The sequence below is a fragment of the Mandrillus leucophaeus genome, unplaced genomic scaffold, assembly GCF_000951045.1.
Source record: "Mandrillus leucophaeus isolate KB7577 unplaced genomic scaffold, Mleu.le_1.0 Scaffold436, whole genome shotgun sequence".
In the NCBI taxonomy this organism is placed as follows: Eukaryota; Metazoa; Chordata; class Mammalia; order Primates; family Cercopithecidae; genus Mandrillus; species Mandrillus leucophaeus.
Window position 1 is genome coordinate 1,084,923 of NW_012104654.1, and position 21,024 is coordinate 1,105,946.

The 21,024-nt window shown below is 42.1% G+C and overlaps 1 protein-coding gene across 5 annotated transcripts in view; it reads right to left on the reverse strand.

The window, feature by feature from the left end:
- Nucleotides 1-21,024, reverse strand: part of KLF7 (Kruppel-like factor 7 (ubiquitous)) — an 88,535-nt gene that overhangs the window by 52,470 nt on the left and 15,041 nt on the right. The window contains exon 1 of one of the 5 annotated variants that reach the window (XM_011993887.1): nucleotides 2,977-3,000. The exons of the other annotated variants lie outside the window; for them this stretch is intronic. Within the exon in view, the coding sequence (XP_011849277.1) occupies nucleotides 2,977-3,000 (24 nt within the window). Of the gene's footprint in view, nucleotides 1-2,976; nucleotides 3,001-21,024 lie in introns of those variants that run through there. 5 annotated transcript variants of the gene reach the window in all.

A 21,024-nucleotide genomic window follows, 5' to 3' on the forward strand; every position in this document is an offset into this window, starting at 1 on the left:
ATTGGGGAGATAATGCAGATACAAAAGCATGGGAAACTGCAGCTTTCCACCATGTGGAAACTTGCAAAGTCATGCTCCCTCTGAGATCAGATCTGGACCTGAATGATGATGATGGTGGTGGTGAGGAGGATGATGCTTCTGGTGAAGAAGGGATGGACTTTGGTTCCTAGAAAGAATGTTCACCCAAGTAATTGCACAAGCAGGTAAACTATACTTGGCTGCCCACGGGAGCCCCTTTCTGACATTTATTGTGTGGTTTTTGTCATGTGGTATTAACCATGGTGTCACAGTCCCCAAAGAGTTTGAAGTAAAGAAAGAAACAAACCCCTTGCCTTTCTCCTGGGAGGGTCCCAAAGTTCAATTAGCGTTTTTGTGCTTTGAAATCTTCAAACATCCAAGAATGGAAATTCAGAGTGACACAAAACAAGCTACTGTTAGGAGGGAAATGTGGGCTTCTTTCTTCAAGCCACCTTTTAAAATACTCATTCTTTTCTAACTTATTAGATGTGTTTACATATCACTTTTCAGCAAAAAAGACAGATTCTCTGACTCCAGAAACCAACCTGAAAATCTGGACTGCAAAGACTGATATTGATGGCAACTTTGTGACTCTCTTTCTCTTCAAAGAATGATATGATGTAATGATTCTGACACATTCCTAGGCTTTCAAAATTAAGTCAGAATTGAAAGACAGGAAAGGATGTGGGAAGCATGGCCAGGGAGATCTGGTCCATTTTTGTCAGAAGTTGGAGGAGGAGAAAGAGGTACTATGCTTAATAAACTCAGGAAGTCCATCAGAGATTCTCAGATTCCAAACACCTGAACCTTGTTGCCTACCTTTCTGGGTTTCAACATTGTAAACAGGCTTGAGGAAGAAGGCGGTAACACTGAATCTACCTCATGGCAGAAAGGATAAATAAACCAGTGCAAGAATCCACCTTGTGAGACCTAGAAAGTGATTCCTAACAAGATATTAAGCACATGTTCACTTTTTCTTGACTTTCATGACCAGGAAATATTAGGAGAGAATGAATTTTGTCTAGAAAATGTGGATAATCAAGTAGACAGTATGAGTGAAAATCTTACTGCATTTTTTTAGCTATTAGCTTAAAAGAAAACCCACATCAATAGCACACCCCAGAGGTACAACAGTATTACACATTACTGTCAGGATTGCTGAACTCCATGAAATAACCAGGGGACTACGACAAATGCTAAGACTGCATTGCTTTTGACTTTCTCACATCGACTGGTTGCTGGAGCTGAAACCAAGTTATATATTTCCCTCTGGTAATCTGTAAATTTTGAGAGACAATGCTATGAAAACTAACTTAATTCTAAACAAACACGAAAGTTGAAAAATTTCTATCAAAACCTCTTCCGTATTTCTCTTCTCCTATTTTCAACAAACAAAGAAAATATTTGTTTGTATATGTTTCCTTGGGGAGGTGGGTGGTGAAGGGGAGAAAGGAAACAAGATTAAAGGCCTGGGGAGAGGGTGATGTCTTTGAAATTACTTTCCCCAGGCACATGATGCAAAGCAGCCTCAAATACCCCTTTCATCTTCCAAGGATTCCTTAGTTGCAGTGCATAAAAGAAATTCCCAAAACAACTCAAATCTAAATTAACTGTCAAAGTGAGCTTTCAAGTCACATAACCTGGGCAGAGCTGGTAGCTGTGGCCCAGGCCTCACACCCTTTGAAGGAAGGCACTGGGTTCCCCTACACTGCCAACAACTTGGAAATGCACTTCCCTCATTCATAATGTCTGTGATCCTCAAAATTCAATGCAACCACTAGGGACATGATGGCCCATGCAGAGAGGCTTCTCTAACTTGGTTTAGAGTTGTTTTTCCAGATGTTACTCTGCAGGACACACTGACTGGGAGTCTACTGGCCGGGCCTCTACCCACAGTTGCAGGCAGCCCTTTAGAAGAGCTGCTCACTATTACTTGGCCACTGGACTATACCTAAATTCCAGCTTCTGAGTAGTAAAGAGACAACACTGCTCATGCAGAGCTGGGGCCTAGAAGATGCTTCTGTATGCTATCCCCTCATCTCCTGTGCCCTCATCTCCCAACCAGGCCCCTATTCAGGTTGGCACACACTGGTGGAAATCCCATTTGTCACATATAGATTGAAAGCAAGTTGCATTAGATGGCCCTGCTTGGGTCATTACACTTCCACGGACAAAATGAAATTCACACCTCAAAGAGTCAATAAAAAATAATCCTACTCATACTACTGGTAAGTGCAAAGGGCTAGATCTGGACTGAAAGTGAGATTTAAGAATGAGAAAATGCAGGAGAGACACTCCAGTGGGAAAAACCCATCACAGCCCATGACAATGGCAACTAGTCGGTCCCTGCTCTGAAAGGAGAGGACTCTAACCAGTTCATCAAGAGCCCACGGACTTGGAAGGAGGCCTCTTTTCAAAAGAGTGATGGCTTCCCAAGAACAACAATGGCCCTGTCGCTTTTTCAGCTTCCCATTAATTTTCCATAAAGAGCAGTTTTCTTGACGAGCGCTTGTGTCAGGCAGGGCCTGATGCTTCAGAAACCTGTAATTATTCTTGGCTCCCCACCCCCTACAGCCTCTGCACCTGTGTCAGTTCAAGGCACCAGCTGGCCATGTCTTGCCTCCTGCCTCTTAAGAGGGGGAGGGGGGGAGCCATCATTGAAAACCCAAACTCACATTACTCGCCTCTTCTTCCAAAATGCAACAACAAAACAAAAATTTTAAACTCACCAATCTCATTCCTTCCCCCAATGTATCTTGCCAAAGGAAACAAATAAACATTAATTGGCTAGAGAGCCCTCATTCAAACCAAAATTACTGAAAAACACAGTAACAGGGAAAGGTCTGACAAGGGATTATTAATCCTGTTTTACAGCCCGCTCTTATGCACCCCCACCCGCTCCCGTTAACTTTGCACACACACTCACACACCCTCCTCAAACTCCCTGGGCCCCTTTACACTCAGTGGCCAAGATGGGAACATGCCGAACCAGTTACATCATCTCCCCTTCCTCTCCCAAATCACTTGCACAGGCTGACTCAGGCTACTGGGATTTTTTTTTTTTTTTTTAAAGCAAACTCATTTCATTGGCTCCCTCCTGGAACACAGTTATCTCCTTCTCAGTTGGGTTAATTAATATACCCTTCCCCTACCCCCATAAAAACACACAGACACATACGATTACTTCTTGTACTCCAAAGCACAGCTGCACACGTGTACAATGTTCTTTCTCTCCCTGGCAGCTTGAATTTCCCAAGAAAAACAGGTTCAAAGCCCACTGGGGCCTCAGTGGCAGATGCAATTTAGTGACTGGTAATCATAGAGGATGCTTTCAAAACGGAGAACTTTAAGGAACTTCCACTGTGGAATGTTAAAGGCAAGGTGGGGGCACTAGGAGGAAAGTATGTTCTACTCAGAATGCATAAAATGGCAGCCAAAAACATAATGAAGTCAAGCCCTAAGCTGTTTTTCCTGACATGGATGGTTGTTGTACTTTAACTTGAGATACCGGGACTTGATTTCCCACAATGTTTAAGGTGGCTGTGTGGGTGTGCCAAGTGCTGCTCACCCCAGTGAAAGAAACAGACTGGCCATTTGCACACTGAGAGGCAGAAGAACAGGGGCCCAAGCATTGGCCCTGGAGCCAGACTGCCTGGGTCCAGTATCACGTTACACTACGTACTAGCTCAATCTCCCTGGGAGAAGTTAATTAACCCCTCTGTGCCTCAGTTTCCTCACCTGTAAAGTGGGGTAATAGTAGTACCTACAACGCAGGAGCATTGTAGGAGTTCAATCCATTGATATATGCCAAGTACTTGGAAGGGCCTGGCATGCACACTCTGTATGTTGTAGCTATTCAATAACTAGTGTTCTTTTTCATTACACTTCCAAATATATACACTTCCAAAGATATAAAGAAACCTATTGAGGGCATGGAGATGGAAGATAAAAAATACCAAATAAGTATCCAGGTGAAGTAAACCTGTTGGATATAAAAGTTTAAGTAAGCAGGGGACTCTGAGTTGGGAAGATCAACCCTGACTAGCTGGGTGACTTTAACTTCAATGGGCTGTTTTCTCATCTACCAGCTGAACTTCTAGGGGCCTGCTAATCTGGAATTCTATGATGAAGCGAAACAGTAATAGGAGAGTGAAGCCTGAACAGTGAGAAAGGCTCATTCAGAACAAGTTCAGAGGAACTGATACATAGCTCTGCTGTCACTGGGTGGTTAAAAAAAAAAAAAAAGTTTGGAGAACCTGGAAGAAAGTGAAGAACCTGGAAGAAACCTCCTCTGACAGGGACCTCATGGCCTTTAATAAAAGCCCTAAGACACTCAATAATCCATGTTTACAGGATGCTATGAAGGTTTAATTTCCTGCTTCACCATGGATACAAGCCTCACAGCATCTAAAATGTAAACTTCACGAGAATGTGACTCCTCAAAGATACCAGACCTGTGCCTGACTTGCAGCCTGCTTCAAGCATTTGTCAAATGAATGAATGAATGAATGAATGAGTAATTGAATCAACTCCCAAACAATCGAAGTGAAAGTCAACAGTGATCACAATCCTAGGTAGGAAGAGATTCAAGAGTATCACAAAAGCCAGAAATTCTTCCTTCTTCACCAAAGGAACATCAGAAGCAGTGTGTATGAGTTTATTACCAACATTTCTGGTAAAACACGTCAGTATTTTCAGATTTAACTATAGGTGTTATTTACTTGTCTCTAACATTTTTCATTTGAAAAAAAAAAAAAAAAGTAAATGCTTACTGTCTGGGACAGATCTGGATTTCCAAACGGAGAGGCCAATCTAGGTTCACAGGGTAGCCCTGAAAGTATGCACCTGTGTGGGAAGTAAAAGCTGTCTCCTTGCCCTGGAGAATGCCCTCTCCCTCTGCCACTTCCTCTTTTCTCCTCTGGCCTCCAGAAACCACCAGGAAGAGAGGCAATTAAGATGAGTGAACAAAACGCTATTTTCAACTGTCATGTTTTATTGGTGAAAAGAACTCTGGCCTGGGAACCAGGTTCAGTGCCTCCCTTTCGCACACCACCCCTCCCCTTTCCAGCAAACTACTGAATCTGAGTAGAGAATTCACTTCCTTCCCTGAAAAATGGATGAACCACACTCTCAAAGACTCCTTCTGGCTCAAACTTCTTGCTGATAATCCTTCAGTGGCCTGTTGTCACTCTCAGTTCCTTACCACGGGAAACCAGATCCTACATGATCTGACCTTACCCTCCTCTAATCCTCCCCTTCTCCCCACAGACACGACACTGCTCGCACAAATGCCCCCAGTTCATCCCTCTCTCAGAGTCCTAGTAACTCCGTGCACATCCGAGAACGCAGACTGCCCAGGTCACTGCACACCTGTTTCCTTTCAATCGATTACGTCTTAGCTTCATTGTCACCTACTCAGAGTATTCTTCTTTGACCTGCCTAGAGAAACTAGCCCAAACAGCCCATTCATTCTTCATCATACTACCTCATTTTATTTGCTTTTTAGTACTTACCAAGTCCTAGAAAGGTCTAAATTATTTGCTTGCATGTTTATCATTTATCTTTCCCTACTAGCATGGACGTTTCAGGAGAACAGGGATTTAGTCTACGTACCAGTGAATCCCCAGCACCCAGCACAGGGCCTGGAAAAGACATCCAAAACATACTAGTTGAATCAATCAATGAACCAATGAAGCCACTAATCAATCCTGGAATTTCAGGGAACACGTGAGCTGGTGTCTCCAGCCAGAAAACCTATCCTAAAATGCTCACCTTATTAGGTCAAAAGGCTCCCTCATCATTTCTCCTCAGTTTGAGTTTTTGCACTAAGAAGGCACTTGCTGATACGAACTCATCAGACAGAAGCCAAACGGAGCCTGTTTTCAGGGTGGAGAGGTCAGCTATGGGTGCTCGTGGCTGCCCATTTCAAATAGACACAAAGAGGGCTTTTCTCCTCAGCAGTCCATATTGCATCATGCATTCACTAACATGAACAAAACCCACCCCTCCCCTCTCCTCACCTGCAAGATGACTCCTTATTAACTGGTATCCTGGGGGAACAGATCAAAGAGAGAGGCTCAACCCACTTTATTCCCATTTCTATCACCTAACAGGATCTCCCTGAGAAAGGCAACTCCAGCCACTGGTCTCCGAAGCACTTGAGGGTCACAGAAATTCGTTCCCTGACATTAGCAGCCCCACTTCTATCAGTCTTTACATGAAAGGCCCTTAAATGAAGAGGTCCATTCAAACCCAGCAGTTGGCAAGGACTTATGTTTTCTGTAAGCCCCACATGCCACTTACACAGGTGAGGTCCTTCAAAATTCCTATGTGGGCCCATCCTGGTGTCTTTGCCATAAGTTCCTAAACACAGAAGCTTTTCCTTCCCTTCCACTCCCTTTAAGAATTTTACATGGAAAGGTATCTTTACCGAGAAGTGCTATTTATTTCAGGATCATTATTTCGCAGATACAGAACCTTCGAACACTGAACCTGGAAGTGAGCCAAAATCCAGTTACGAGGGTATGGAGTTTGAACTAGGCAAGAGTGGAGGATGGAAATATGGCATATAAGCAGTACAGGGCTCCTATGGGTGTGAGTGTATGTGTGCATGCACATGAGCGCATAGTGTGCCACTGTCAGTGAAGTGTAGATTCTATTTAACGTATTTTGGATGCCTTTCTCTCTAAATCTTTTGTTGTCCCCAGAGTCACAAAGTTGTTCTTTTTCTTATTCATTATGTCAGGCAACAGGAATCCTTCCCATGCTGGCTGGGGAAAGATGAGGGAGAGAGGAAGAGTTGATGTTCTATGGTGTAAAGAAAAGTAAAATTGTGCTTAGTCCAATTCTGAACCCCATTACAATGTTGCAGATTTCAAATTAACAATTCAACCCAACATGACAGGGAAAAATCCAGTGCTGAGACCCTGAAGTTTGGATTCCAGTAGCTCTGGCACACCTCACTTAACCTTAGGTGGCTTGACTGATACCGAATGACATGCACTTTCAGGCACACTAGACTCTCATTGAAGAAGAGACACTAATTTGAATCATCACTGCCATCCCCTCTCCCCTTTGTTCCTGTCTGAACCAATTTCCATATAGTTTCAAAGAAATCATCAGCCCATGCAAAGGGGAAATCCCAGTGGATCAAGAACTACATTAGCAGCATAAGGGGAAAAATCTAATTTCCAATCCAGTTGCTTTGTTGTTTCAACCTCCAAGGAAGGTTGCTACATATGCACAACACAAATTAAGTTTTAAAACACCATCATGATTTAAAATTAATAAAAACTCTCCTGGGAAAAAGGTGGTCCTTGGTACAAATCTTCTCATACAATGAAGGTCAACTCCACCAGAGCTTGTGGGTGGTCTGGGTCTTTGAGGTCTCAATCATCTCAGCCAAAAAAATATTTAAGAATAGCATATATTCATTGAAACCATTGCATCTGCTACTTACAGTTAATGATGAGTTTATTCTTAGTCTAAGGCAGTATCCACATTAAGAATTCTTAAACTACCTTGTTGACAGATCCCATGGAAATGTATTTTAATGGTCCAAATTAAGAATTCTTTTTTGGCATGACAAGATATGCCAATACGATTTCCTAGTGCCCTAGTTACTAGAATAAAACTCATGGCAAGACACCAGTATGACTACATCATTAATTAACCTGAACCACATACCGGAACACTGCTGCTAATAAAACTCCTCTATAAAGAAAACATGTTTTCTCTGCTGAGAATCCTGGAATGTAGGCCCCAGCAGAGCCGCTGCCTTAATTAAGGAGATATTTTGATGTTTGTGTCTGTGTCTGTGATTGCCATGAAATTTGGTCATTTATTTGGCTTGATCTTCAATAACTTGAGTTCTTCCTTGTGTGTGCTTTTTTGGAAAAGAAAATGAAAATGGCATCTACACTATCAGGATTTGCTAACAACTATGTGAATGAAAGGATCATTTTTGCTAAGGTAGGGGATGCTTTAGCCTCACTGTTTTAAAAGCACACCCTGAGCTTTCAGCCCACAATGTACTGAATCAGAGACCTGTAGAAACCTTCCATTTTCTCTAGAAAACAGGCTGACAGAAACAGGAACAAAGTTATAACAACTCTAACACCCAGGTGAAACTGGGATTCTTCCAATCCATTCCATATGAAATGACATATATTTCTTTTTTCTTTTACAGAGAATTCTTTTGTGAAAAGCATCTGAAAATGCTTGTCAATACTTACCTTGTAATCTTGTAACCTTGGAGTCCCCCCTGTGAGACTATAATAGGCAGCAAAGATTAAAATCCCCATTCTATTTATGGGGAACCTAACTTAGTAAAGAAAACTGAGTTTTTCACTGTTCTGTAACCATACTACCAAAAAGACCAGAAACAGAATGAAGAGTTTCTTGGTCACTAACAATTAGGGTTTTTTTCTGGTCCAACCCTGAACTTTCCACCAAGCATCTCAAAACATTTTTAAAAATCCAACAAACCATTATCTCTTAGTACCTTGGAAAAATAAGGATTCCTGATGAATATTTTGGATCTTCTCAAGTTAGAAACCACCAGATCCCAAACTTCATTTCATAAGCTTTTCAACTACATTTCTCTAAGTGAGACTGGGGCAAGTGGTCTCAGTTTTGACAACACCCTTAATTATGTAACTTCCGAGTTTTCTCTGCTCATTACATGTCTTGGTTGAACTGTTAAAAGCAAATGGGATTTCAGACATTTCAACCTGTCAACATCAAGTGTAGTCATTGAGAGGAAAAGAGAATTAAAATCATTTTTTAAGATTTTTTTTTTTTCTTTTTTTGAGACAGAGTCTCGCTCTGTCGCCAGGCTGGAGTGCAGTGGAGCGATCTTGGTTCACTGCAACCTCTGCCTCCCAGGTTCAAGTGATTCTCCTGCCTCAGCCTTCCGAATGGCTGGGACTACAGGTGCATGCCACCACACCCAGCTAATTTTTGTATTTTTAGTAGACGTGGGGTTTCACCTTGTTGGCCAGGATGGTCTTGATCTCTTGACCTCGTGATCTGCCCACCTCGGCCTCCCAAAGTGCTGGAATTACAAGTGTAAGCCACCGCATCCGGCCCATTTTTTTAAGATTTGAATTGAGAAAACTTATAAACACAATTTACTGAAGACCTTATTTTGGTTATTGGATTAATACCAAATATACAGAAACTCAAATTTATATAATTTTTAAAGGGGGGATTTGAACCTGCTATCCAACATTTTAAAAAGCATTTTCTAATTTTAACAAATATGAATATACAAATTGGACTAAGTAAGTCAACATTTTTCTCCCAGTCCTTAGAGACTAATGCATTTTCCAACACCAGTATTATCAATCACCCATCCCTTTTGTTCAAAACAGAAAATGCAGTGAGGAAAAAAAAAAGCATGTAAGAAATAGAAGCAACAAGAGGAGGAAAAATAGGAGCAATGGAAAACAGATGAACAGTAAGCATCTCATTCTTGTATTAAAATCCTGGATGCCAGTAGCTGCTCCCATCAGTAACACGTCTTTAACCAAGAGGATCATCAAACTCTGGGAAGCAGATCACCTCAAAGGCACAATTTACACTTGGCCCTGCTCCCTACATGGAGCCTAAACATTAAAGTGGTTGTGTCTATAATCAACTGTTAGTAACAGACTAAAAAGAAGGGTGGGTCAATGGGTAAGGAAGACAACTGTGATTCAGAAATGTATGGTGGTAGAAGACCATCTTTGTTAAAAGCAGACAACTAAGTATCTCATTGTAAGGGGTACCTGATCAGTCTTGGACACCAAATCCTTCAACACTGAGACTTTTTATACGTATGTAAAATAAAAGACAATGTGGAGTCATGGAGAGAACACAGACAAAAGTCAGGATGACTTCTATCAGCTCCTTCTACGTAATTAGCTCTATGCATTTCCTCAAGTCATCTCATCTTCAGTCTCTTCTTTATCAAGAAACCAAACGTATTAGTAAAACGAATCAGATATATAGATATATAAAATGGACTCTCTCTCTCTCTCTACATATATGTGTGTATATATATCCTTCCCAATGGTATGAAAATTCTCTGTGAATATAATAAACTTCTCATGACCAAATCTTGTTTTTTGACGGAACCAGGGTATGACGAAAATGGAATTCCCTACTCTGATCCCTCTGCTTATAGCAGTGCCATCCTCCGGGTATCTCAATTTCAGACTCTGGACTGCAGTTTCTGCTCAGTCTCCTAGACAAGGTCCCATGATACAAGACCACGTACTTGTCCTTAGGGTGCTGCAGTAGATACATGCTATTTCTGAGGATGCTTTCCTCTAAAAGGTAACGCATCTTCCGATAAATATAGGTTAGGAATCAAATTCAAACACATTCAGGGGCCAGGAGCATAACATACATTAGTGAAACAGTCAAGGAATATGACACTAGGGAGGGGCGGGGACTGTGGTAAACTGGATGGCACATGCCATCTAAAAGGGGAAGTTGCTACATAGCACCAGTTCATCGGTATCATGTGGAAAACAGCCAGAGTTGGCAAGTGTTTTTAAAGGAAGCCCAAATCTTTTGGGGTTTATGTGAAATCTCCCCAATTGTTTAAATGTTGGCAACTAATATTAAAAAGTTAGAGTGCGTAAGACAAGCAAAGGGTCCACAGCTGCCAGTTTGAACCTTCTATTCCAAATGAAAGAAGAGGTAAAAGAAAAAAAACCAGAGGCATATTTGGGCAGTTCTTTCTTACCTGTGGATCCAAATTATGGTATAACTGTCTCTTAGGGTAGTTACCAGCTGGAGAACCTTAAGCCTCACGTCCCACAGAGTTTCCCTAAGAAATCCCTTATTTGAGGACAGACCCAGCTGAAGGAAATAATGATGAACTGCACTTTCATTCGGCCCCGCTCAGCTCCTCCTGCCCTGCAGTACTCGACTGGAATTCCTGCTCTCAATAAGAATCTTGTCACAAGAATGAGAGATCTGTAGAGAAGGCACCAAGAAATGTCAAGCAGGAAGAGGCAAGAGCTCTCACAAATCCAATGAGCCTTGAGGTCTGGCACCAAGCTTTAAACTTCTTTTGAGCATAATCAATAGCTGCTCAATAAATACTTCTTCAATGAATTCTTTAAAAATCTTGATTAGGAGCTACTATTATTTTTCATTGCATGCTCTTCTCTGAGGTGACTGGGAGATTGGTAGATTTTGCCCAGTAAGATAATGCCGAGGGAGAAAAAGCGCTGCTAAGATAAACAGGTGACACCTGTTTGAACTCTGATGGCCTTTCAGGGGCAGGGTCTGTTATCTTGTACTTCTTTCAAATTAATTCAACAATTATTTACTGAGCTTCCACTTTATATAGAACACTGTGCTGGAGACTTCAAGGGATTCCAGAGCTCAATACCTGCCTACAAGGCGCTCATGGTATCATAGGAAGAGAGGGATAGAAATACATGCAATTCAAGATAACACAGCACAGGCGACTAAGAACTAGGCTGAATAAAATGGTATGGCAACACAAAGAAGGAACCCAGTCACTCTCCCTGCAGAGGTCAGTGAAGGCCTTGTGAAGAAGTCACATTTGGAACAGACCTTGGCAAATGAGTGAACTTTTGCCAAGCAGAGAAAGGCAGCAATGACATTCTAAAAAGTGCACACGGTGTGAGCAAGGGTGTAGAGAGGTGAAAGCCCCACTGTGTGTCTGGAAAAGGATGAGCAGTCTAGGGTTCCGATGCATGGGGTACGCGTTACTGAGCAGCAAGAAACGCACCCTCTCGGGCCTAAAAAATGTCTTCTATTTTTGGCTGACAATTACATTGGTGGTTTGCTCTGGGTTAAGCTTTGCCAATGCACTTCTAAAAGGCAGTAGCTGTTTCTCTAGATCTTCCGTGATAACTCAGGGAAAGATTAAAGGGCTCAAAAGATACTAGTGAAACCCAGTAGCCGTATTTATGTTGCCCAGTGATATTCCTGTACCTAAATGTCAAAGAAATCATTCAAGGCATTTTATTTTTCAGATTGATACTCCCAATTTAAAAAACAACATAACAAAAACATAAATCAAAATGAGGACAAAACCCAAAAAGATGGAAATAAATACTACCAAAAAAAATGTTAGCTAAAATACAATGCCACTGGATCAAGCACAGAATTCAACTCATCTCTGAGTTGCCTAGTAGCTGAAGCAAGATCAACAATGAGTTAAGAAATTCATCATCAAATACAAGACACGTCAGTTCCTCAGAGATCAGTTGATCTTCACACGTAAGGTTTAAAGTAAAAGGAGAAGGAGGAGGACCAGAAAACAAGGAAGAGGAACAAAAGGAAGAAATGACATGAAAAAAAAAAATCCCTCCACTTACCAAAAAAAAAAAAAAAAAGTTAAAATGTTTTTATGTAAAACCCTCAAATATTTTGTCAGTTGAGGGAACTGAAGGTTCAGGGCCTGGGTATGTTTTTCTGCTTTGTAGCCTCTCTCTGTTGATGTTTTTCTGGCTTTCTAAGCAAAGAGGAAACCTCACCCATTCCTGTAGACATGCATTTATGGCCACATTCTCCTGGCCAGTAACCCTCAGTGGCTCGTGGAGGCTCTCTCAAGGGTGGCATATCAGGCAAATGGATTTGGCTGTGGAGCTACTGCTTCTGTGGCTACTACGCAGATTCAACGCAGGCGCCTTCAGCGAGGGCTCCAGGGCAAGGCTCACTCATTAAGGACAAAATGTGCAGGCACGTTTGACCTTTGGAAATCCAGCCCTGGTCTGAAGCTTCCAGATTCAAAACAAAAGCTTTGGAGCCGGAAAGAGAGTTAGAGGAGGCACACTTCCAGCTTGGGGCCCATCCCCCACATATTCCCCCTGTGACTGCGAGGCTCACAAAACCAATAGAGCAGCATTATTAACTCTGCAATATCGTAAGAGAGGGCTTTGCTCTCTGCTTTGGTGGAGAGAGAGAGGCCAGGGGAGGGGCAGGCTGGCTCCAGGGGAAAGGATGCTTCATTAGAGTCTTAACTCAAGGGAGGCAACTGCTGTGTAAGCGCAACAGATGAACACAATGTAGAGAGGCTCCCATAAAATCCCTGGCCCTGCTCTAGGAGTTGTCACAGTGGCGGGAGGGGGGTAAGCATAGCTAGACTGAGCAAAGGCTGGATGGCAGAGAGCTGTCGTTTGGTATAGACTTCCAAAACGCCAGCGAGTGAAAAGTCATGTCAAGGGGCTAACCTAAGGCAGAAGTTTCAAATGTGTCATGCAAATGGGGAGCTCCTTCATCTGCAGTCACAAATTTTAAAGCATCCACTGTCAATCATTTTTCACTCTGTTTTCTTGGGTTACTGACAAGTACCCAAATGAACACTTCCAAATTTTTTCACCAGAACGAAATAATAGCTCTACTTCATGGAAATGACACCACCAACCCTATCCTTGTGTTCCTTCTGATTTGCCTAGGACTACCACCCAACTGGGTCACTGTTTCCCTCTCATAGGTCCTATGACCCAAGCCAGCTGCCTCTATCACCAAGTCAGTATCACCAACTCCAATGACACCCAATGAACACAGGTCGGCTCAGTCTTCCCCTTTCTTTGAAGATTTGCGCTGGTCTTTCGGTCATCCTGCCACCATCCCCAAGCAGCTTCCGTATCTGTCATTGCAGGGCAGCAAATCTGCTGACATTAAAGGTAAATCAACTAAGTTTTCAAACACATCTTAATCCCCAAATCCTTCCTCCAGTCATGCAGATCAAGTAAATGTTTTATCTTTATGAAGTCGTGGTTGGCTTCAGCTTCTCCAATTCTGGCGTTTGAGTCTAGATAGAAGGTTAAGTACCCTCTGCTGCACATCAGACTTGTATCAGTTCAATCTATTTGCTGTTAAAGAAGCATCACGCTTCCCAGAAAGGTTTTTTCCCCTTTAGCCACATCCCAAGCCAGAATCAGACAAATGCAGCCTGAAGTATTTACTGATACTATTTACATCTCTCAACAGGTACAATGACAACTCACCAGTCAGTTCGGGGGCAGAACTTAAGAAATGGAACTCTCATCATATCTATATTGTAAAAACAAATTGCCACCACTGATGACCATAACTACCTGCTGCTTACCCGTATACAGACTTTGTTATGAAATACTGTGCAGTAACATAGCATTAAGGCCTTACTGGCAGGCTCAGTCAAAATCTCTTATTTGACATGATCTAATATGTAACATGGAAAGACCCAATAACTTTTCCTATTCTTCACTCATTTTTTTCCAATGGAAGAAATACTACAAATATACTAAGAAAGAAGTTGAAGGTTTCTTGTAATGAAACTTTAAACAATAATACATCTATTCAACACTAGCAATATACCTACTATATAAAGTATGACAATATTTTTGCTTAGCAAGATGAAAATTACAGGTAGACACAAGGATGGGAAGTTGTAAAACCCAAAAAGAGACTAATCATAAATGAAATACAGGTGTCTGAAAGTTGTAAGTGTTCTCAAATGTCTGTTCCATTTTAGATTCCTTTTGAGTGGTAACTGTAAACTTCCAGGAAAAAGTTTGAGAAGAACATTTTTGGGAAGATGAGTAGAAATATTCCTTGATTATGTCAGATGTGACTGTGAATGTCACTAACGAATATTCTTTCCTGGCACCCTAATCTTTCCCTTATTTCCCAATCATAATGTAAACTTCTGTGCCTATTTATCTTCCAGGTCCATCTCTAGACTTTAAGCTCCACAAGAGCAGGGGCAATGTCAGGTTCACCACTGCATCCTCAGCACCTAGCACAGTGCATGGCACATGGAAGGACCCCAGGAAAAGAAGAGATAAGAATGAGGAAAGGAAGGAGAAGGGCAGAGAAATTAAGTGAATGAATTAAAGAAAGAGAACCAAAACAATCACCAAAGAGAAATAAATTACAGCGATGAAATTAAGTATTCTCTACTTACTTCTCAAGAGTTGCAATGGTTTATTATGAACGAGTGTGACCATTCTAATGTCTTCATTCCTTGCTGATGGGTGACGGACCCTGCTCCAGCAAGGGCCAGTCAACTGCAGGACTACAAGTAAATAACATTCTGATATAAAGTGACCAACAGGCAAGTGGACAGGTGAACACATAAAGGACAAAGTCCTCTATGCAGCCAGGGTGTCTCTGAGATTCTCCTGTTCTCATCTCTTTATATATATCACCCTTCCTTCCATTGAGGTTACCATCTATATTCCTCACATTCTCTCCATTTTCTCTTGCAGGCGACTTTGGGGAAATTCAAGACACACTAGAATTAAGCAGATCTTGGATCACTCCCCTCCCCTGACCACTCCCAGTCACTTTCCGGCCTGTGCTCTTCAAGTACCAAGGCCTGGAGCAACATGGCCTTGCCCCCTTCCCCTGAGTCAGACCAATGTAAAGTTGTCACTGCTGCTTCCCGTCTTGCTTTCTGCACCCAACTGCTTTCCCTTGCTTTACTGGACCCTGCCCTTTACCTCCTCTGGAATATTCCCTCTTCTCTCAGTCTCCATTCTCCTTAGGGGACCCTTTCTGTGGTCCTGTGTTACCCTTGGGGGTCTCCACTCCCACAAGTAAATCTTTTCCAGGATATCCTGGAAGTAAGGCTTCTGGACTTCCTTTCTTCCTTTTACTTATTCCTGCTCAAGAGAGAAAGTGGTAACATTGGAAGAAAAAACAAAAAGAAGAAAACCACCCAGAAAAACAGAAGAGAAAACAGTGCATGGCTCATTCATCTCTCATCCGGCCTCTTTCCTGGAGGGCTTTACTCTGCCCTCTTCCCTGGGGGAAGCAGCTTGGGGCCAGAACATGAATGCCCCACTGATGCCCAGATAGGACAGGTAGGGCATGGAGATTCCTGGCAACCTGCTATTCTATGCAACATATACTTTCCTGTGGTATGAGTCAGCCCATGGGCTAGAAGGGGTTGAGCACAGGGTAAGTATGGGGAAGCTAGATTGAGACCGTACCTGCCAATTGGGTATAAATCCAGTTTCATTAATAATAAAGCTGATATTTGACCTCTGTCTGGTTCCTATACCTATCTTCTCAAATAGGTTAAGAGAGGGGTGAAGTGTGGCAAATTTGTTGCTCCCATTAAAAGAACAGCAATTGTACTGTAATTACAGACAGTGGTTAGTGGTCCAAATTATTGGTCCTCTTAAGATGCCTGCTATTTTTTCAGTTAACAAATAAAATTTCAAAAAAACAGAAACACAGGATAACATAAGTGGTCCACCATTCCATCACCCAAATTGCTCTTAAAAAAAGTAAAAGCAATGATCATATATGAAGGTCAAAAACATTGAAACAGAACAGAAAAGGTATAAAAAGTAAAAATCTGCCTTTCTTTGCCCCCAGCACTCTCCCCTCCTTCTCCCTCAACTTGTCAAGTGCTTATATATCCTTTTATTTGAAGTGTTATGCATATCAGCATACATAATAGACACTTTTATTCCTTCTTTTTTTCCTCATTTACAGAAGATAATTGGCTTTTCACTTTAACAGCTGAAAGGCCCCAGGTGCAGAGTGGCTGGGGCGGAGGAGTCTGGAGGCTTCTATCCCCCACTCCACCCTCTGCCATGGCTCCCCTGGCCCCATAAAGGTTTCACCCCTCTTTTCTAGGTGTTCTTACTACCATACCTATCCAATTCCCTCCGAGAAAGTGCCTCAAAATAAAATACGCCTTAGTATAGCTACATGAGATGGCGCCATTGGGAGAAGCTGGCGAAGCTCCTGTATAACACGATATGCTGGATACTAACACCAGCCCCGGGGCCTTGGTTGCTTCGATGGGTTCTGCTGACCAAAGTCGTAACATCAGCCAGTTCTTGAAATATTTTAGGATGTGTTTGATTTTCTTTAAAAGATAAAACCATGTTTTCCAATAAAGCTAACTGTAGTGAACTTGGAATGTTACCACTTGATCTGAAGCATTTTTTTTAATAGTTGAGTAAGCTTCTATTCGCTTTTTAAAAATCAAAAGTAAACCTTAAAAGTATATAAATATTTAATTTCACACAGAAAGGTATGGCTCTCCAGATGGGGAGTCTGCCCAATTCATGATCTCAAGCATTTTATGGCAACACTTCCCTGCAAATCATCTTGGTGGCAAAAATCCAGCTGCATACTCAAGTGTTTTGTCACATTCCTGACCCCAGAATTTAATTTCTCACGTGAAAGTTGGAGCCAAAGGTATGTCCCAACAAATCCCTACAGAGGTTGGTCGAGAGGCTGACATTCCTGTCCCTCTTCATCTTCACTTACTCATGGAAGTCTGGGGCCAGGGAAAACGGAAGCTGTGAGCTTCAGGGACCCACTCGACTTGACTTAGGGTCTACCTAGTCAGGCACAGCAAGAGAGACTCCTCCCAAGCCACCGTGCAGTACTGCTTCCCATGGTCATTCTACAAGCAAGCTTTTGCTTTGAATGGATGTATAAAGACAAAGCTACTTAACCCAAAAGATAGTAATGAGATAAAATCCTGGTAGCCTAGTGATCAGATCCAGCCCACAATGGTTTTTTGACATATAAAAATTCAGATTTCTAGCTTCTCTTGGAAAAAAACAAAAGATCTGGCAACAGGTTCTGCAACTCTTTTGAGCAGTATTTGGCTGGAGCTGAATGGCAGCTGCCCCTTCAGAGAGGGTCTATACTTTCTATGTCACCATAGTTCCCACCACTCTCTAGTGCCTTATACTGTGCCTGCCTCACTCACTGATATTACCAGCCTGACTCCCAGGGGCCATCTTTATGACTCCTGCTCTCTGAATTTTCCTTTGCCAATGTCTGCTTTGGGGGCAGGGATCTCCTATCACCCCTCCACCCTCACTTGATTCCCCATTCTCTAAATTCTTGGTGCCCTTAATATATGATATATCCAGCGTGTGTCCTCTATTGTCCTTCCTTTTGTTCAAAACAACAAAAACAAAGGAATGTCGCCTTACACCCAACTCTGTGTTCTACCTAAAGGATGCAGTTTCCATCAGCTATTAGGGACTGATAAATCTGTCTTTTCCCCAGTCCCACCCAGTCATGTTGATTTCATAGTCAATAAGAAGAAACTGGTGTGTGTTCTTTTTGGAGAAGAGTCTTCAATAATTTTCTGAGGAGAAAAAATTAAAAATCTGTTAAAAGCAACACCCCCACTCAGAGCTGTCACTCTCTTTCCAGGAGGCTCTGATTTTGTCTTCTAGACTAGCCGTACATTTTTCTAGCACTTATCACTGCTGAGGTTCAGCAGGGGTGCCAGACTAACAAAGAGAAAGGGGCCTCCTGGGCCCATACCCCAGGCTTGCCCATATCTGCTCTACCGGCAGCACTGTTAGTAGTCCAAGAAATCTCTGATGATCCATCCCGGCTGACTCCTGTGCTCACACTCTGCTCAGCGGTGGCGCTGTCCACTGTTGACAAGGCACTCCTGCCACAGTTACTGGCAACAGGAAGACATCGGGAGAGCCTCTCACAGACAGAGCTGCAGATATGGCTTCATTTCAACCAGTACTCTAGGTAAGGCAGTATGATAGTGCAGCTTTGTACCTGACACCTGGGCTCCCCAATCCTTGTCAGTACAGCACCTATCTTAAGCAGGATGAAAATCTCAACATACACATTTGAAGAGTTCACAGGGGCTTGGCCAACCAGTCAATGTGGTCCTCAGGTCTGAGTTCAACCTTCCTTCTGAGCTGCAGTTACCTTCTACCAACTTTATCCTGGGCTGGGACAAGAGCCTGCATCTCTGAGAGCAACATACTGCTCTGTCATTCTGACCCCAGTGTGCCATAAACTAGCAGGTTTCCATGGAAGTAGACATATAGATAAGTCCAGGACTTCCTATCCAGGTAAGTCCCCATCTTCTTCTTATCTAACAACATGTGACAGTGTATTGTTAATGAGTCACTGTAGCCACACAGACGTCCACTTTCAGAAGCAAAGAGTCCCCAGAATTCTCAGTTTTACCCAAAACCCAGACTTCCTTCATCCCTGAATACCATCGCCACCCTCCCCCCGAACCACACACACATACACACACACACAAATGCACATGATTGTTTCATGAGTGTGGTAAAATATAATTGTTAAGAATGTATTTTAAAAAACAAAGAGAAGCATATTATATCTATCCAATAGTTACACAATACTGTATTCCACAGACTAAATTTACTTTGGAAAATTTAGTTTAAAGCAAACACACATGAATACACACGAAATAAATTACAAAGTTTTACGTCCCCATTTAGACAACCAGTAGGAAATTTTTCCAAGTACCACAATTAAGGCACAAGTAACAGCCCCATTGGAACAAATAAAAAGTTACTAAGTTCCTGCTCGGAAAACTGAATAGCAATCATAAAGAGGAAGAAAGCCAACAAGAAGTAATAGTTTAAGGCATGAAACAAAAGCCTCCCCTACTGCAGAATAGAAAACAATTACACCATACAGCATGTAATAGTTTACAAAGCACTTTCACATCCATATAGCATTTGATTAGAGTAATGCTACTATTATAAGCCCTGCATTTCATATGGGAAACATAGTTTAATAATTTGCTTTGTTCCATACTGATAAAGTCAGGACTAAATTCCAGGTTTTCTGATGACAAATCCCTTGAATTTTCCATGATACCAGTATTTTTCAAACTTCAATTTCATTTCACCTTCACGGATTTTTACCAAACCAGCATTCCATCTGTACAATCATTCCCCTATTATTTTCCTTTTTAATTGCCTCAACTAAGGCATTATATATTAAGGCTGCATGTGTTTTAAATTCTTTTCCTGCAAATGTTCATTAACAGAAGATAATCATAAAATTAAAAACAACAAAATCAAAACAATATTACAAACTTTCCACTGGATGTTTGCCTGTCAAAAGCTCTGAGCGTAAGACCTGTTCTCTTTATTAAAAAAAAAAAAAAAAAAAAGGGAAGAAAGGAAGGGAGCGAGGGAGGTGAAAGGGAGGGGTGAGGAGAGTTTACCAAGCCTTAGAGAGGTGTTAAAGACATGGTACCTCAAAACTGACGATCTCCTTGAGTTAGAAGGACTGAAAGAAAATAGCAATGGGAATAAAACTGCCTCTCAAGGTAATTCTGTGTTATCAACTCTGTGCTCATGAAGCACTGTGTAGCTCAGCCCACCCTTCGAGAAGCAGTTCCCTCAGCCATGCTGCACCATGCATTGTGTTAACATGTGAAATTTTTTTTGAGACAAAGTCTTGCTCTGTCGCCCAGGCTGGAGTGCAGTGCTTGATCTTGGCTCACTGCAACCTCTGGCACCCGGGTTTAAGCGATTCTCCTGCCTCAGCCACCGAAGTAGCTGGGATTACAGGTGCGTGCCACCACGCCCAGCTAATTTTTGTATATTTGGTGGAGAGAGGGTTTCAGCATCTTGGCCAGGCTGGTCTTGAATTCCTGACCTCGTGATCCACCCGCCTCGGCCTCCCAAAGTGCTGGGATTACAGGCGTGAGCCACCACGCCCGGACTGTGAATATGTTTAAAATATTGAAAGGAGGCTCACACTTCTTAAGGACCCAATACTGGCTTGGACTTAAATAATGATCTCTGAAGCTCAGGCCAGTAATGTGCAAATTGAGGAGGGCAGCAGGGAGGGATTGGAAAGAGATGTCTAATGCTCCTCAAGTTCTGCTATTTGTGAAGTCCTGATCTCTATAAATATGGGACATAAAAAAGAGCTCCTGGATGCAAAAGCTGGAGGAAAAAGGCAGGCGCGTTTTGGGTAGGAGGACAACTGGTTTGCATTCTGGTTCTCTTTTGCAGGGAAAACTGTGCAAGGACATTCTATGACCACATAATGTCTGCCTTTCCCTTTCTTTTTCTCTCTCTTCCTTTTTAGAAATTTTTTCAGAAATATCTTAATAGTAGCTAATTCACACAGTTAAATAGTCATTGGTTTTGAAAAATTTTACACACACAAAATAATAATAACCTTGGGCCTTTATTTGGCACTCAAAATTTTTTGAAAAGAAAAAAAAAAAAGCAATCAGAGATTGGAAAAAAGGAGGAAGGA